Source organism: Elaeis guineensis, chromosome 8 (assembly GCF_000442705.2).
Source record: "Elaeis guineensis isolate ETL-2024a chromosome 8, EG11, whole genome shotgun sequence".
Taxonomy (NCBI): Eukaryota; Viridiplantae; Streptophyta; class Magnoliopsida; order Arecales; family Arecaceae; genus Elaeis; species Elaeis guineensis.
The window spans coordinates 5,775,275-5,790,820 of NC_026000.2; the positions used below are offsets into that span (position 1 = coordinate 5,775,275).

At 36.7% G+C, this 15,546-nt stretch overlaps 1 protein-coding gene across 1 annotated transcript; it reads right to left on the reverse strand.

Moving 5' to 3' along the window:
• Positions 1-8,394: 8,394 nt before the first annotated feature.
• Positions 8,395-15,243, reverse strand: LOC105050644 (serine/threonine-protein kinase D6PKL2). The gene is made up of 3 exons (XM_010930740.4): positions 14,966-15,243; positions 12,974-14,112; positions 8,395-9,489 (listed from the first exon to the last, which is right to left on the reverse strand). Exons 2-3 carry the CDS (start codon positions 13,963-13,965, stop codon positions 8,622-8,624), a joined length of 1,860 nt encoding a protein of 619 aa, XP_010929042.1. The 5' UTR covers positions 13,966-14,112; positions 14,966-15,243; the 3' UTR covers positions 8,395-8,621.
• Positions 15,244-15,546: the final 303 nt, after the last annotated feature.

Here is a 15,546-nt window from a genome sequence, read left to right on the forward strand (position 1 = left end):
AGATTTGATTTTTGATTTGTCAAAAACTAATTTTGACAAAGATAAAATTTGTGATGCATGTCAATTAGGTAAACAAACAAGAGTTTCTTTTAAATCTAAAAATATTGTTTCAACTTCTAAACCTTTAGAACTCTTACATATGGATTTATTTGATCCTACAAGGATGACTAGTCTAGGAGGAAAAAGATATGATTTTATCATTATTGATGATTTTTATATTTTACTTAAGTTTTATTTTTAGCTTCTAAAGATGAAATATTTTCTGCATTCTCTAAGTTTTGCCAAAATATTTCGAATAAAAAAGATTTATCAATTATTTCTATTCGAAGTGACCATAGTACTGAATTTGAAAATAAAATTTTGAAAAATTTTGTAATGAAAAGGGCATAGATCATAACTTCTCAGCATCTAGAATACCACAACAAAATGGAGTTGTTGAAAGAAAAAATAGAATTTTAGAAGAAATGGCCCGTACCATGCTATGTGAAAGCAAACTCCAAAATATTTTTGGACAGAGACAATTAACACAGCATGTTGCATTTTAAATCATGCTTTAATAAGACCTATTTTAAATAAAACATCTTATGAATTATGGAAAGATAGAAAACCTAATATAGATTATTTTTATATTTTTGGTTGTCGGTGTTTTATTTTAAATAATGACAAAAATAGCTTAAAAAAATTTGATGCTAAATCTAATGAAGCTATCTTTCTTGACTATTCCACTTCTAGCAAAGCTTTTAGAGTATTCAATAAAAGAACACTAGTAGTGGAAGAGTCAATTCATATTATTTTTGATAAAACTAATGATCTTCTATCAAGAAAGAGAGAGGGTGCTAATGATGTAGGTATCGTAGAAGATAGAATGAAAGAACTCATCTTCAATGACTCAAATGAGCAAAACAAAGATCAATTAGATGAAAGCATCAATGATCAGAACATTCAAGAACAACCTCAAGACATAGGTAATCTTTCAAGGGAATGGAGGTATATCCACAATCACCTTAAAGAATTAATAATTGATGATCCGACACAAGGAATAAGAACTAGATCCTCATTTAGAAATGTTTATAATTATGTAATTTTTGTTTCACATCTAGAACCTAAAATAATAGATGAAGCTAAAAAAAATCATAACTGGATAATTATCATGTAAGAAGAGCTACACCAATTTGAAAAAAATAATGTACAGACACTAGTTGCTAGACCTAAAAATTATCCCATAATAGGAACTAAATGGTATATAGGAACAAATTAGATGAAGATAGAAATGTAATAAGAAACAAAGCAAGATTAGTTGCTAAAGGATACAATCAACAAGAAGGAATTGATTTCGATGAAACATTTACTCCTGTTACTAGACTATAAGCAACAAGAATGCTACTTACTTTTGCTTGTTTTATGAACTTTAAATTGTTTCAAATGGATATTAAGAGTACTTTTTTTAATGGTTATATTACTGAAGAAGTATATGTAGAACAATCTCCTAGTTTTAAAAATTATAAATTTTCAGATCATGTGTTTAAGTTAAATAAAGCTTTATATGGATTAAAATAGGCTCCTAGGGCATGATATGAAAGATTAAGTTTTTATTAAAAATAATTTTTCAAGAAGAAATGTTGATACTACTCTTTTTATAAAAAGAAAAGATAAAAAAATTCTAGTTATACAGATATATATTGATGATATTATATTTGGGTCTACTAATAAAGATTTGTGCCGAGAGTTTGTCAAGCTCATGTAGGAAGAGTTCGAGATGAGAATGATGGAAGAACTCACTTTCTTCCTCAGACTCCAGATTAAACAAATGAAAGAAGAGATCTCCATTATCCAAAGTAAGTACACAAGAGAACTATTAAAGAAATTTAGAATGGAAAGCTCAAAAATTGTAAGTATACCTATGACCCCTTCCTGTAAATTAGAAAAAGATAAGCATGGGCTCTTTATTGTATCTTACTGCTAGTAGACCAGATATAATATTCAGTGTATATATGTGTACTAGATATCAATCTAATCCTAAAAAATCTGACTTAAATACTGTTAAGAAAATTTTTAGATATTTAAAAAGAACACAAAACCTAGGTCTTTGATTTTCAAAACAATCTTTTGTGGACTTAATAGGTTATTCAGATGTAGACTTTACTGAATGCAAACTAGATAGGAGTACTAGTGGAACTTGCCAATTTTTAGGAGTAAACTTAATCTCTTGGTTCAGCAAGAAGCAAAATTCAGTAGCATTGTCTACGACCAAGGTTGAATATATTGCAATTGAAAGTTGCTGTGCTCAAATCCTATGGATTAAGTAATAACTCATAGATTTTAGTATTGAACTTAAAAACATCCCCATAAAATGTGATAATACTAGTGTCATCAATTTGACCAAAAATCTAATTCAACACTCTAGGTCAAAATATATTAAAATTAGACATCATTTCATAAGAGAACATATTCAAAATAATGATATAATACTTGAATACATAAACACTGAAAAATAACTAGCTGATATTTTCATCAAAGCATTAAATGAAAATAAATTTTATAAAATTAGAAGGGAATTGAGCATCTTAGATCCTTCTGTTTAAATTTCAATCATAATTTAATTCTCAAAATCCTTCTAAATTTTTTTGACATCATTATTTTAATTTTGGAAGCCATCTATCTTTTTTTGAGATTTTTTAAGATAATTAAAAATCATCGGTGCTATTCAGATACCTTTTCAGATTTTTTTTGCATTGAAATACTTAATCAAAAATCATATCAAAATTTATCTAAACTTCTCATGATAATCTCAACTCGATTTGACTAATTTTAAATTTTTTATTTTGAATTTTTTTATTTTTAAATCTTTTTCTCATCGTCTTTACCTAACGACCCATGTGGGATGTCTCAATTGATCGGACAAACAATTTTCATAAGAGCGGACCCATTTTCGATTCCATTAAATAGGCTTTTAGGGCATCTCAAATCTCAAAACCCTTCCTCTCCCTCTCGTTCCAAACCTAGGAATCTCCTTTTAGATCTCTCCAAACCTCAAAATCTCACAAAATCGTGGATCACTCTCCTCAAATTTTTTGATCTCACAGCTTACTCTTTTGATTTCTCCAAATTCCAAATCCTAACCCATAGAATCCATGAGAAACTCTTCAAAATCATTTTCTCCTCTTAGTTTCACTTCAATCCATATCCTTCTCCATCCTCTTGACCATTATCCATCCTCTCCTTGGGACATAGCCCCCAAAATGAGGTTGCTGCAGAGAAAGAAGTCGGTTAGATCTTTGGAGGTTAAGAAACAGAGGAAGAAGGCAGCACAAGAGCCAACCCAAGCATCTCCACCAGTCACTCCAAGTAAGATTCTCCTATATGCAAGGAATGTTGCTTTGGGTAGAAATGTAGACTTCAAATTTTTGAGGTATGATGGTTTTTCTATTAGAGAAAAATTAATTAAGCAAGAATAAAAATTTTTTGTAAGTTTGTCTGAGCCGGTGTATATTGATTTGGTCAAAAAATTTTACTCAAATTTGATTTTCTCTAATGGTGTTTTGAGGTCTACTGTGAAGGGAGTCCAAATCATTTGGAATGCACCTAGGCTGATAGACTCCTTCAGATGCCTTATGAGGGCAGTTGCCTAGATGAACCACCTAAAAAGGAGATTGAACTCAGGACTATCCTTAGAAGAGAAGATGTAGAAGGATTTCTGAAAATTGAAGCCAAGGATTTGAGTGTGGAGATGAGGCTGCTCCATCACATGGTGTCTAAAATTTTTTTTTTCAAAGGGAGAATATATGATTTGATGACTGGTAGAGATATTTGTCTGATGCACCATGTAGTTTCTGAGACTCTCCTGAACCTACCTTTCCTAATGATCGATGCCATGAGAGAGGCCCTGAACAGATCCAAGGCTCTCTTGCCATATGGCATGGCTCTCACTGTAATTTTTAAGGAGTCTAGAGTGAGTTTTGAGGGGGAGGTTATTTGTAGACTGTCATATACCGACACCTACAACAACCACTCCCTTCGGCGCATGAGGTTTGTCAGAGTTGATAGTCGTTGGGCCAAGAGTCGAGCTGCAGCAGTTGAGGAGGATGATGAAGAGGAGGAGCAAGCTGAGGAGGAGGATCCATCTTCTCCTGTACCCAGTCGAGTCCAATTGATCACCATGTTTCAGAGCTTGAGACAGGATCCTCGGTCAGAGTACCCCCATTGAGCTGTACCGTATCTACTTTTAGCTTGGGGGATGTTGATATGGGACTGTTGGTTGAGAGAGTGACAGGCATTCTATCTGTTTAGCAACAGTGGTTTCAGGATTAGTTTTTTCAACGGTCTCACCAGTTTTAGCAGCAGATTCTCCGACTGGTGCAGCAGCAGTAGCAGTATCGTCAGGCTCCACCGAGTTCTTTCTCTGATCATTTCTCGAACTTTTCTATGGTGCCACACATATCTTCATTGATGGAGCTCTTGTCTGATCTGAGTACTAGACTGGAGAGTGTGGAGAGCTCTCTACTCAGATTCAGTGGCAAGATTTTTGATAGTGAGAGGGAGATCAGACAGATTTTAGTTTTTCTATCGGAAAGAGCGAGCACTTCGACCACCACTTCCTCACCTCAGTCGGATGATTTAACTCGAAAAATAGAGAGACTCTATAACCAGCTTCGTTCTTCTCTTGAGCTGATTCAGACAGATATCAGAGACTCCAGAGACTTCATATCTGCTGATCTAGATGGGCTCCGACTTACAGTGAGGGGGATCTTGTCCCAGCTTGATGCCATTAGGACTCAGCTTCAGTCTAGGTCCTCTGCATCTAGTGAGCCAGTCTTTGTTCAGCCCATTGCTTTCTGTTCTCTGACATCTTTCTCTCAGATCAGACCCTTCGATCGAGGATGAGGCTGATCATCTTTTACCTATCTTGATCTCGTGCTCGATGCCCATTCTCACTGATTTCATCATTTTGTATTAAATTACTTAGTTGTATTTTATAAATTAGATGTATGAGAATTTTATGCTCATGGACATATATTATGACTCTTGTAACCTTTCTTTTTATTATAATTAATGAATGAGGTTATTATCATGGCTCACTTCTTTTTTTTTGGGTGAATGAATGAATGAATGACTATTATACTTGAATGAATGCACTATTACATTGATACCTGATATGCAATCAGGTATTTGTTTTTATTCTATTTTTGATACTATTCAAAAAATTGCTCTGATACATCTATTTTTCTTGAGTGCTCTGGTATTTCTGATAATTTTATTATTGCATGAATGCCAAAATGCTTCGATATATTTATTTTTGATTTTACAAAATGCTCTAAATTCTTCTCTTTTAATTTTTGGTTTCATCCTTGCTTTGATATCAAAATAAGAAAAAGGAAAAGAAACATTCCTTTCATATTTATTACTTTGATATTAAAAATAAGAAAGAAAAGAATAAAATTTTTTATGAACCATCTCTGCTTCAATAAAAAAAAATTTTACAAATTGAATACTCTTTATATAAGAAAGGGGGAGATCTTTTCAAAATGATCAAAATGATTATTTGATCTGTCTCATACAAAAAAAAAGATTTTAACTGACTAAAAACAATCTTTAGAAAAACTCTGATACCTTCACAAATGAGTTTCAGCAAAATAAATTGAAACATTAAAATTGTTGAAAATATGTATCTTATGATTCTCCATATTTAATCTTTAGCATATTCCTACAAGTGCTCCACAAATCCAAATTCTTTGAGCTTTATGGACTGATCTTATGAACACTCAAATATTTTGTCATCATCAAAATGGGAGAGATTGTTGCTCCAAGAATTAATTTTAATGATCGCAAATCATTTGAAGAGAGTACTAATGAGTTTCTTGTCTTTAAAAAATATTTTTGTGATGTTCAAGTAGTCCAAAAGATTGGGTTTGAAAAGCTTCATCAAGTGTGCCGAACTTAAAATTTCTGCAAGTTGGAGAAGTTTTCGAAACCTTTTGAGAATGTCAAATTGATTTGAATCTATTTGAGAGCATTTGGAAGTGTTCTGGTAAGTTTCAAACCTTAAATGCATGAAAATTGAGTTGCAATAATATGAGGCGACCCATTTGGGTCATCCCTTTTCATTGAGTAGCCGGCATGTTTCTTTTTGGCTCATGGCACGCAATCAGACGACCCACCTGGGACGACCCCTAAGACCCTGAGATCAAAACAGAAAGTCAGATTTTCAGACTGGCTAAATGAGGTGTCCCATGGGACTTCCCGTCACAGTAGGACGACCCACCTGAGATAATCCATTCTGGATGAGTTCGTAATGGCTAGTTTTTAGTTCATTTTTTGTGCATTTAATGCGCATTAAATACTCTCCAACGGCTCTAAACCAACTCTAAGACATTCTCAAGGGTAAATGGTGACTATAAATGCTCTCTTGAAGTGAAAAATCAAAAGTTCAACCAAGCATTCAAGTTCAAATCCAAGAAAAGCTCTTTCAGCCCTAAAGAGAGAAAAGAAGCATTTAATCACTTCACCAACCACTCTCCAGCTGCAATCAAGTGTAGAATTCATTAAGGGTGTTCAGCAAAAGCTTCTTCTCCTTAAATATTGTATTTCTATTGCATTTATTGTGTTTATTTAAGGGGATAGTGCGTTAAATTTTCTGTACCCTATTTTTCTCATATTGTTTTTGGGTTCTCGAGTTTTGGGGGATTCCAAAACTCGATTGGGTTGATCCGAACTCTGAATCGGATTATTGAGGGTTGGCTTGTACCCAAAAAATATATGTTCTTATTTGGATAGCAAGGGTCAGAGATGTCCGACGTGGTGTAATCCTTGTAATCCGTTTAGTGGATTGAATTCTCAAGTAGGGACTTGGGGAGTGGATGTAGGTGCAAGGTTGGCACCGAACCACTATAAATTCTTTGTGTTTGTTGTGCTTGCCTCTCTTTACTTGTTCTTTGTGCTTTATACTTGCAATCTTATCATTTGTGTTTGAGTTTATTTTTATTGAAAATCAACACTCTCTACTCAAACACTTTAGCGCATTGTTTTAGTGCACTAATCTTTAAAATTTTAAAAAGACTCAATTCACCCTCCCTTTTGAGCTCCATATCTGGGCAACAATAAAAAGAGCTATAACTATGGCGAGAAAATTTACGTTCCATACTTGGAATGAAAACTATGAAAACTATTTGTTGAAATAGTTGGAGATGTAAACTGTTGAGTATGGTAGCAGTTGTTTTTTTTTTTTTCTTTTCTTTTCCTTTTTCTTTTCTTTTTTTTGAATTGTTGCGGATGCAAATAATTGAAATGGTTGGAGATGGCAGCAGTTGGGTAGTTGTTGAAATAATTGAAAATACTTCCTATGTTGTATTGGAATATTGTTTGATTTGAAAAATTGATCTTTTTGAGTATGGTAGCAAATGTTGATTAATGGCTGGTCTTTATATATAATAACTTTGTTTGATTAGAGTGTTATCTTCATATGAATGCACCATTTTTGTTTGATCGAATGGTTATAGCACTTGGATAGTTTTACGGAACGAAAGGTTAGGAAGTATGCTCCCTACTTTATTTCAGGGATGGTAGGATATTTCCAATCACATGAACAAACAAACAGGTAAACTGCAGTTGCACCTTGCAGTCACAGGTAAACAAATATTGCATTTGTGACTCCAAATCCAATAATTCTATCCCCAGATAGCCCCAATAACACTTAGTGTGTGTTGCAGATATCCAACATTACCATACCAAAAATCCAGTGTGAAGCCATATTCTAGAACCATTTCCTAGGTTGGGTCCAGCACTTCAACTCTAACCTGTAGTTCCACAAATTTGAGATTTATTAGGATCTTAAATTACTTAGAAAACTTATATTCAGTATCATCCCCTGGCAAATTGGATGTCCAATGGGTGTAGATGGCAATGAGAGCAATTGTCAGGTGCGCCCTGTTTTTGTTTTTTGGAGAGCATGTGGACCACCAGCTTATTTAGTGGGTAAATTGGAAGTCAAAGCCAACACTTAATTTGAAGTTCTTAAACCAAAATTGATGATCATGTATTGGTCTACCATTTAGAATCTTAGGTCCATGTATTTACCATCGTTGGGCTGCATCATAACATTGTAGGAGTACAAAATAACACCATAGCCCCCACAGGACACATAAGATTGGCTTGGAGTCCTGTACACAGAGGAATTGAATTCTAGCTTTCTGCATTGGTGCAGAATATCACTCACAATGGCCCTGTGACAACCTAAATCAGGACGGTAAAGTAAGCACTAAGCTAGCCTCAAGCACAGAGCTAGCCTCTACTTAGACTAAATGCTAACAGGTTGTTCTTCACTAAAACATGAAGAGAATAATTTTAATATGGTCATGGAACATTCTTCCATTGCACAAATAACCTTTCACAAAGCAATCAGAACCAAATAAACGATAGCAGGCCTTTCCATAATTATAAAGACGAGAATTTTCAGCATTCGTTGAATACATAATGGGAACTGAACAAGTCCAACTTAACAACAGCAGCAGCATTACAAACACCGGTCGCAATCTGTATAGAAAAAAAATCATCTGCTTCCTGAAAACATTCAGAAACTCTACACCTTCCCTCAATCCAATAAATCAGCATCAGTTCAGAAGTATCAACTAAAAGAAGTCGAATTCAAGATAGTTGTCCGAGCATTTTGCAGTGGCAGGTGTGACCTTCTGGCTTGTTGATGCCACAGGACCTGGGAGCCGTTCGATCTCGATGGGCTTTGGGATCTCTGGAGGGCTCGCGCAACGTATCAAGGCCCAGTTCACGCCCTCAAAGAATGGATGCTGCTTTATCTCTGTGGCACCACGCTTGAAAGCAAGCCGATGCTGCGGCTCCTTCACGAGCAGTCCTCTTATGAGATCCCTTGCAGAGAAGCTCACAACCGGCGACTCAGGGAACCGCAAGGACTGACCGACCACATTAAACAGAGTAGCTCGGTTACCTGATCCCTTGAAAGGGGTTTTCCCATACAGAAGCTCGTACAAGAATATCCCAAAGGTCCACCAGTCCACAGCACTCCCATGACCCTCACCCTTGATGATCTCAGGGGCCAAGTATTCATGTGTACCAACGAATGACATGGACCTGGCATCCGTGGGCTCTGCGACGAGCTCAGGCAATGGGCTGACTTGGTTGCCTGTCTCAAGCTTTGGTTTCCGCTCCTTCTTCGACTTGGAAGAGAAGAGGCGAGGGGAGAAGCAAGTGGTGGGGGCCATGCAGGAAGGCTGGATGCAGGATGGCCCGACACAAGCAGGCTGGACACAGAAGATGGGGTTATTCCTAAGGAAAGTTTCGCAGTCAGGGTTGGAGGACTTAATGAGCGTGGGGCTAACGGCACAACGGAGTGAAAGGTCGAAGTCAGAGAGCATGATGTGGCCATCTTCTCGGACAAGGACATTTTCTGGCTTGAGGTCACGATAGATGATGCCGAGCATGTGTAGGTATTCCAAGGCAAGGAGGACTTCCGCTACATAAAACCTGCAAATGAACAAAGTAACAGTGAATGTGAATCCAACAAATGAGCATGTTCCATAGATCTCCAGAAAAAGAGAAATTAATTGTATGTTCCTTTTTTTTTTAACTACTAAATGCCATTTGACGTCATAAAGAAATGGAGCATAACAGTTTTCTAGGTCTCAACTGCATTAAAGTAGATGAATGGTTTCAAAATTACTCAAATAGCAGTCTGAGAATAGCATCTTGTAAAAAAATAATAATAATAATACATGGACTGTCTAATGCTTACTCCTGCCTTGTGGAAGATGTTTGCCAGCTTTCATGTAAGCATGCCCAACCATCCCATATAACACATGGATGGAACAAAATCTTTCTAGTAAAAAATATAAATATTCTCATACTTATGCTAAGGAATTGAAAAGCAACGTCTCACAAACCATAAAGGTTGATTTGGGAGTTAACCTTCAAGAATGGTACTTCGTTGCAGGAGATGTTTAGTTTTGACTTAATCGCAGTTTTAAACCTGTATCTCTAGCATGAAGACTATGAGAAATAAGGATTGGACAACAATCCTCAAAAGGTCATAAAGACTTCCGCGAACTTCAGGTTCTTAAAAAGGATGTGTTCTGTTACTTTTTTCCTTTTTCTTTCCTCACTCCATCTAGTTAGAGCATTGCGAAACCAAATGCCTATCCAGAGACGAAAAAGACTTGACACTATCTATTAGCAAAGATGAATATGGTTCAGTCATGCCGGAGAATGCTTTTTCTCAACATTCTATATTACCTTTCGACCAAGACAAACAGCAAAATCATCCTTAGTCAGAGCATTTATAGAAATGTCGTATTCATAATTCATCCAAAAATTGTTTATTCCTTTATTTTTTAATACTATTTGCCACAGGTGTGTGAAAGGATTCCAAGTATGCTGCCCTTTTTGGATGTAAATGGCAAAGCAAGATTCATTGTACCCAACCATGAAAGAAAGAATGTTAGTTGCACCAATTGTTACAGTTAAGAAACAGCACATTATCAGTGAGCATATCCATGAAAGCAAAGACCCAAAGCAACCCCACGAGTATCCAGTAATTCCGAACTTATGCTGGCATGTTGCATGAAAGCTAATGGTCATCACCTGTCAACTTACACTGAATATACGACCTCATAGTACGTCCGCCAGACTCTTACCTAAGTTTTTCTTGTAAATAACACACAAATACCATTGTTCACCAATGCATCATAAAAACTCCACCATATGCAAACATAGTCCTGGCATGAGTTCAAATCTCATCATCTTTCGTGCAGGGGAAAAAATGCCTGCAATAAGACTCCGTGGAAGGATCTTTCAGAATGCCCCAAGACCAAATGCGAATTCCAGCTACCTCCTCCAGTAAGTAAGCCTCCTTTTGCAAAGAAGGAAAAACGTGATCAAATTTGCTTTCTAAAAGATTCATTCTTCACTTTGGGCTCAAACCACCTAGTCTGCCATAATATGAAAGTGCTCTAGAGCAGAAGTATCACCCAGCTTTCAACCTAATAGATATAGTCAAAAAGGCTACTTCACAAGAGTTACTCATTCATAATCTTATAAATTCTACTTCAACTGATCTTCGCCACAAGCAATTTCCAACATTGATTTTTCTACCTCACACAAGATAAAATTTTTTTTTTTTTAAAAAGCTCCTGAATTTTTTTTTTTAATTTCCTGTCCTCAATTCTGACCTCAATTTTGTCGATATGATGCTTTTCTAGAAGTAATTCTTCTAAAATCTAGACCTCAAAATTATTACTATGCAAAGTCAAACTATTTTCTTCAGAATTCCCATCTAGAATCATTTTTCTTCTCTCTCCTGCTTTGTATAATTTTACTGATTTTCAAGTAACATTTTTTCCATTCTCAAATTCTGCTGGGCATTCCCAGACCACTGAAAAGCCTAGTGAAAACCCAAGAAACATTCACAAATTCAGCAGCACCAGACAAGCTGTCATTTGCAAATAGCATAGGAAAGATCATTCCACCCATGGATATGCAAGCTTTGTCCATGCCAATTTTGACAAACAGAATCGGTGTCCCTAGACAAGTACTCTCATTTTTCATCTGAAGTAAGATCTCCTGAAAGATTCAATGGCCAGCAACAAAAGTCCATGATGCAAAATAAATGCTCCCATAAAAAAATTCGGTCCTTTTACTTCAACAAAGAATGCAAATTTCCAAATGACAATTGCCTGCACCCCACTCCTTTTTCTCTTGGCAGGCACATGTGTCGTTTTTATCATTTATGAAAAGAGTCAGATTGGATCACGAATCCATGGTTTCGCCATGCCAAGCTAAAATTCACTTAGTCTCTTACAGTCAAGCACCCACTATCAACCACCCTTTCTATTGCTTACCATCAAGAAAGACAATTTGTCTCAGATGGCTCAACCGTTCAAATAAGACTTTTACTCCATCATCGACCCTTGTCCAAATGTGATGCTTACCCACATTCAAAAGTTTAATCCCTTTTAAGTATCTTGCAGTTCTTTGCATTATAACATAATGATTTCAGCATTAGACACAATCAATTATTATCTAAGCGGAATCTTAGAACTCGCTTTGCTAGAATGGCCAAACAATCAATGAATACTGTCATTCAACAGATGGTTATCATGGAAAAGGAAAATGCCTTCTGATAATTAAAAATGCCACTGTAACAGCTACGTGATATATATTCAAAGCTACCTGGACTCAGGACCTTTGTTGGTGCACATGCTGTCTCAGTTTCAGATCCGTCGATGTCTTAAGCTTTTTCTTCCCAAATATCCCCATCCAACACATCAGGAAAAAAGGAAAAAAAAACCATATCCAAGTGTCAAACCAGTTAGTGCCAGGTTTGGGTGCTTAATGCTAAATCAAAAGTGTCCGGGTAACATAGTCTATATTAGGATAAGGGGCATAATTAAACTAATCATTTTCAAATGCGCTCACTAGCCTTTCCAACCAACAGCTCCAAGCTGCCTTCTAAAAGGAAGAGCACTTAAAACTCTGCTCCTCAACTCAAGTTATAAGGTGCTTACCATTTACTAAAGCAACTAATTCTATAACAATTATCAATGCACAATACAAACACTTTAATTGCCAATTGCCATCTTACCTTAAATTTAGAAGACCATACAAGAATTACCAAAGTAAATTGCTGAGAATTCTAGTTTTCAAGCTTTACAGATTGTTATTTCATTAAAAGAAAATTTAAAAATCCTTAACTTCGACAATGAGACACTATGTATATAGACTACAGCACTCATATGCATGCTTTAAAAAGCCCCCTTAACAGAAAAGAACAGTGGAAGTTACTTAAGTCGTATATAAGTAGCCCTTGCAAATACTCGCTAATGAAATAAAAATTATATGGTTCAACCTTAAGTAACCAGCTGAAAGCCAAAGACAATAAGCATACTTAGCAAGCATCAAAGTAATTGTCCTCTGCACCAATGCAAATATATTATCATAAGATATGGGTTCCTACTTGGCAGCTTGTTCTGTAAAATATTTTCCAGGTTGCCTCTGCCGAAGCGTGTGCAGATCTCCTCCCGGGCAGAACTCCATGACCAAACATGAGAATTTGTCAGTCTCAAAGTGTGTATATAATGTTGGTAGAAATGGATGATCCAAGCATTGCAATATCTCCCTTTCAGTCTGGGCTCTAAGCAGCTTTTTACGACTTGCAAGAGAGCCTTTGTCCATAACCTTCATTGCAAAATAACATTTCGTTCCACTCAATTCTGATAAATACACACTACCAATATCACCACAACCTAATCTCTTAAGTAGCCTGAAATGGCTCAAACCAATAACTCCATCTCTAGCCCGGATGGCCTGAATAGCTTCCCATCTTGAATCATTTGCTTTGTGAGGCTTGTTTACTCTGCTGCTTAACCTACTACAAATGCTTTCATCACTCACATCACTGCTTGTACTGGCCCTGCACGTGCTACTCTTTCTGCTCTCAATAAAATCAACACGGTCACTTATCTTAGCACTTCCACTAGTCTTTGTCAGACTGCTGGTGCCATCACTAACTTTAGCAGAAGCTGAGCTATCCTTTATACTACTCTGCTCAGAATTTTTTTTCTCTTGATCTCCACTGCCTTCCAAGCCTGCAGTTCCATTTAATTGAAGCAGCTCCACAGGGTCATCTTGTTGGGTGGGTTGCTTCAGACTCAAATTGGTAGGATCGGAAGACTTGGTAATATTTGCAGGAACCTTTCCCGTGGTCAAGTCAGTAGACCCCTCATGGTGCTGATTTACTTTTGGGTCTGTTAGAACCACTGTATCTGTATGCTTTGGGGTGCTCGTCAGCACAGATTTTTCCAATATTCTTGGTGTGGTAGGCTCTGGCTTGCTTTGCTTAGAAATTTGCAAAGGGGAAGGCTTCCAGGTAGCTGGTTTCACTACATGATTACCAGTTGTTCTGTGTAGCTGTTCTGAGCCGGTTTTAGGTGTAGTTTTTGAATCCATTTATCAGACCACTGACGATGGAAAGCTATTAGACCGCAACAACAGAAAACTTGTTCTATTGTTTCGAATGGATGCTGCACCAAGCCCCCTCATTGATAACATAAAATGCCTCTTCCCCCATCACCACTATATATGCTCAAGGGGTATCTGCCAGAAAAAAAAAAAAAAAAATAAACACAAAAACATCACAACCATAAAAGTAAGCAAACCATCGGGCATATGGCAGAATAATGGATAGCATATCATTATGGAAAGACGACAATTATTATAGGGGCTTCAGATCCAATGATAATTAAAAAGGGATTTTATCAAGAAGAGAAAAAACTATCATGAACCAGGTGGGCCTTTTTGTTTTATCAGGAACCATGAAAACTGGATCGGGGAAATACCATGGACTTACAAGTCTAGGGATCCAGATTAACAAACCAATCAAGAAAGCAAAACCACAAAAGGTTTTTACATCACATGCCTCCTGAACAGCAACAAAAGAAATCTTTTTCCAGTACAAAGCTTCAACAAACCAAAATCCACTAATTAAAACAAGAAAATTTAAAAAGGGAAAATCACATGTTCCAGGGCAACGTCAGCATATCGATCATATTATTAAAGAGAATCCACTGAAAATCCAGTCGACAAAAAGGTGAAATCTTTCTCCAGAAGAGAGAAATTTGGACAAAATCACACCCAGAGAGGCATGATTCTTGTAAATTATAGACAAGAAACAGCAGGGAAGGGGTTACCTATTCCTTCATCAAGTTCTATTTCCCGACACCCAACATAAAAATTTAAAAAAAAAATTGCAGCTTTAAGAAAACAATAATGGACAATCAAGGGCTGGTGATCGCACCAACCACACCAAAATCCCATCTTTATCGAAAGAAAAAAAAAGGAAATTCCAAAACCCAACGGGCAAACCGCTGCCGCAAAGAAAAAAGGACGACGGGAAGAGTAGATGCCAAAAACCCTAGGACAAGTGAGGACAGGGAAGACCGAACGATACCTTCTCACCCAAAGATCGCAGCTTTAGGGTTTACCAGAGGAGAGGGAGTTCAGCCTGTAGGCTTCCTCAGTATCCACGGGAGAGGAAGAGGGGGAGAGAGAGAGAGAGAGAGAGATGGGAAAGAGGGAAAAAGCATAAGAAAAAGGTACGAAAGTGTGAGAGGCGTGTGTATGTGCGTTGGAATTGGATGGTCATACACTCAAATGGAATGTAGGTGGTGCCATATGGGCATTCGAGGACAGAGAGGGGCCAAATTTAAGCTGCCTCCATTGTTTTCTCAATTAAACATATCTTCATTTTCTTTCTTTTTCCTTTTGTCCTCAGCCCAAAACCTAGAGGGGCACAGGGAGGAGAAATTATACCCTATATATTGCATATAACATATTGTTGCATCCATCTAATCACCACATCCTATTCTTGTAAACTTTAATTATCAAGTGCTTACCCCGATGTATTGTCATAAAAATGAATGGTTATGATTGACTGCATGCCCGATCTTCAAAGGAGCCTCTTCCAGCACCAACCCTCTTCGTTTGTCATAATGTCTATTAAATCTGAGAAATTATACTTTACATCATGAT

Bases quoted from the DNA above. Each gene is read 5' to 3' on its own strand.
- LOC105050644 (XM_010930740.4), bottom strand. From the start codon at position 13,965: ATGGATTCAAAAACTACACCTAAAACCGGCTCAGAACAGCTACACAGA. The intron at 9,490-12,973 runs GTAGGAACCCAT...GTTCATTTGCAG, and splicing joins TTTACAGAACAAGCTGCCAA to GTTTTATGTAGCGGAAGTCC.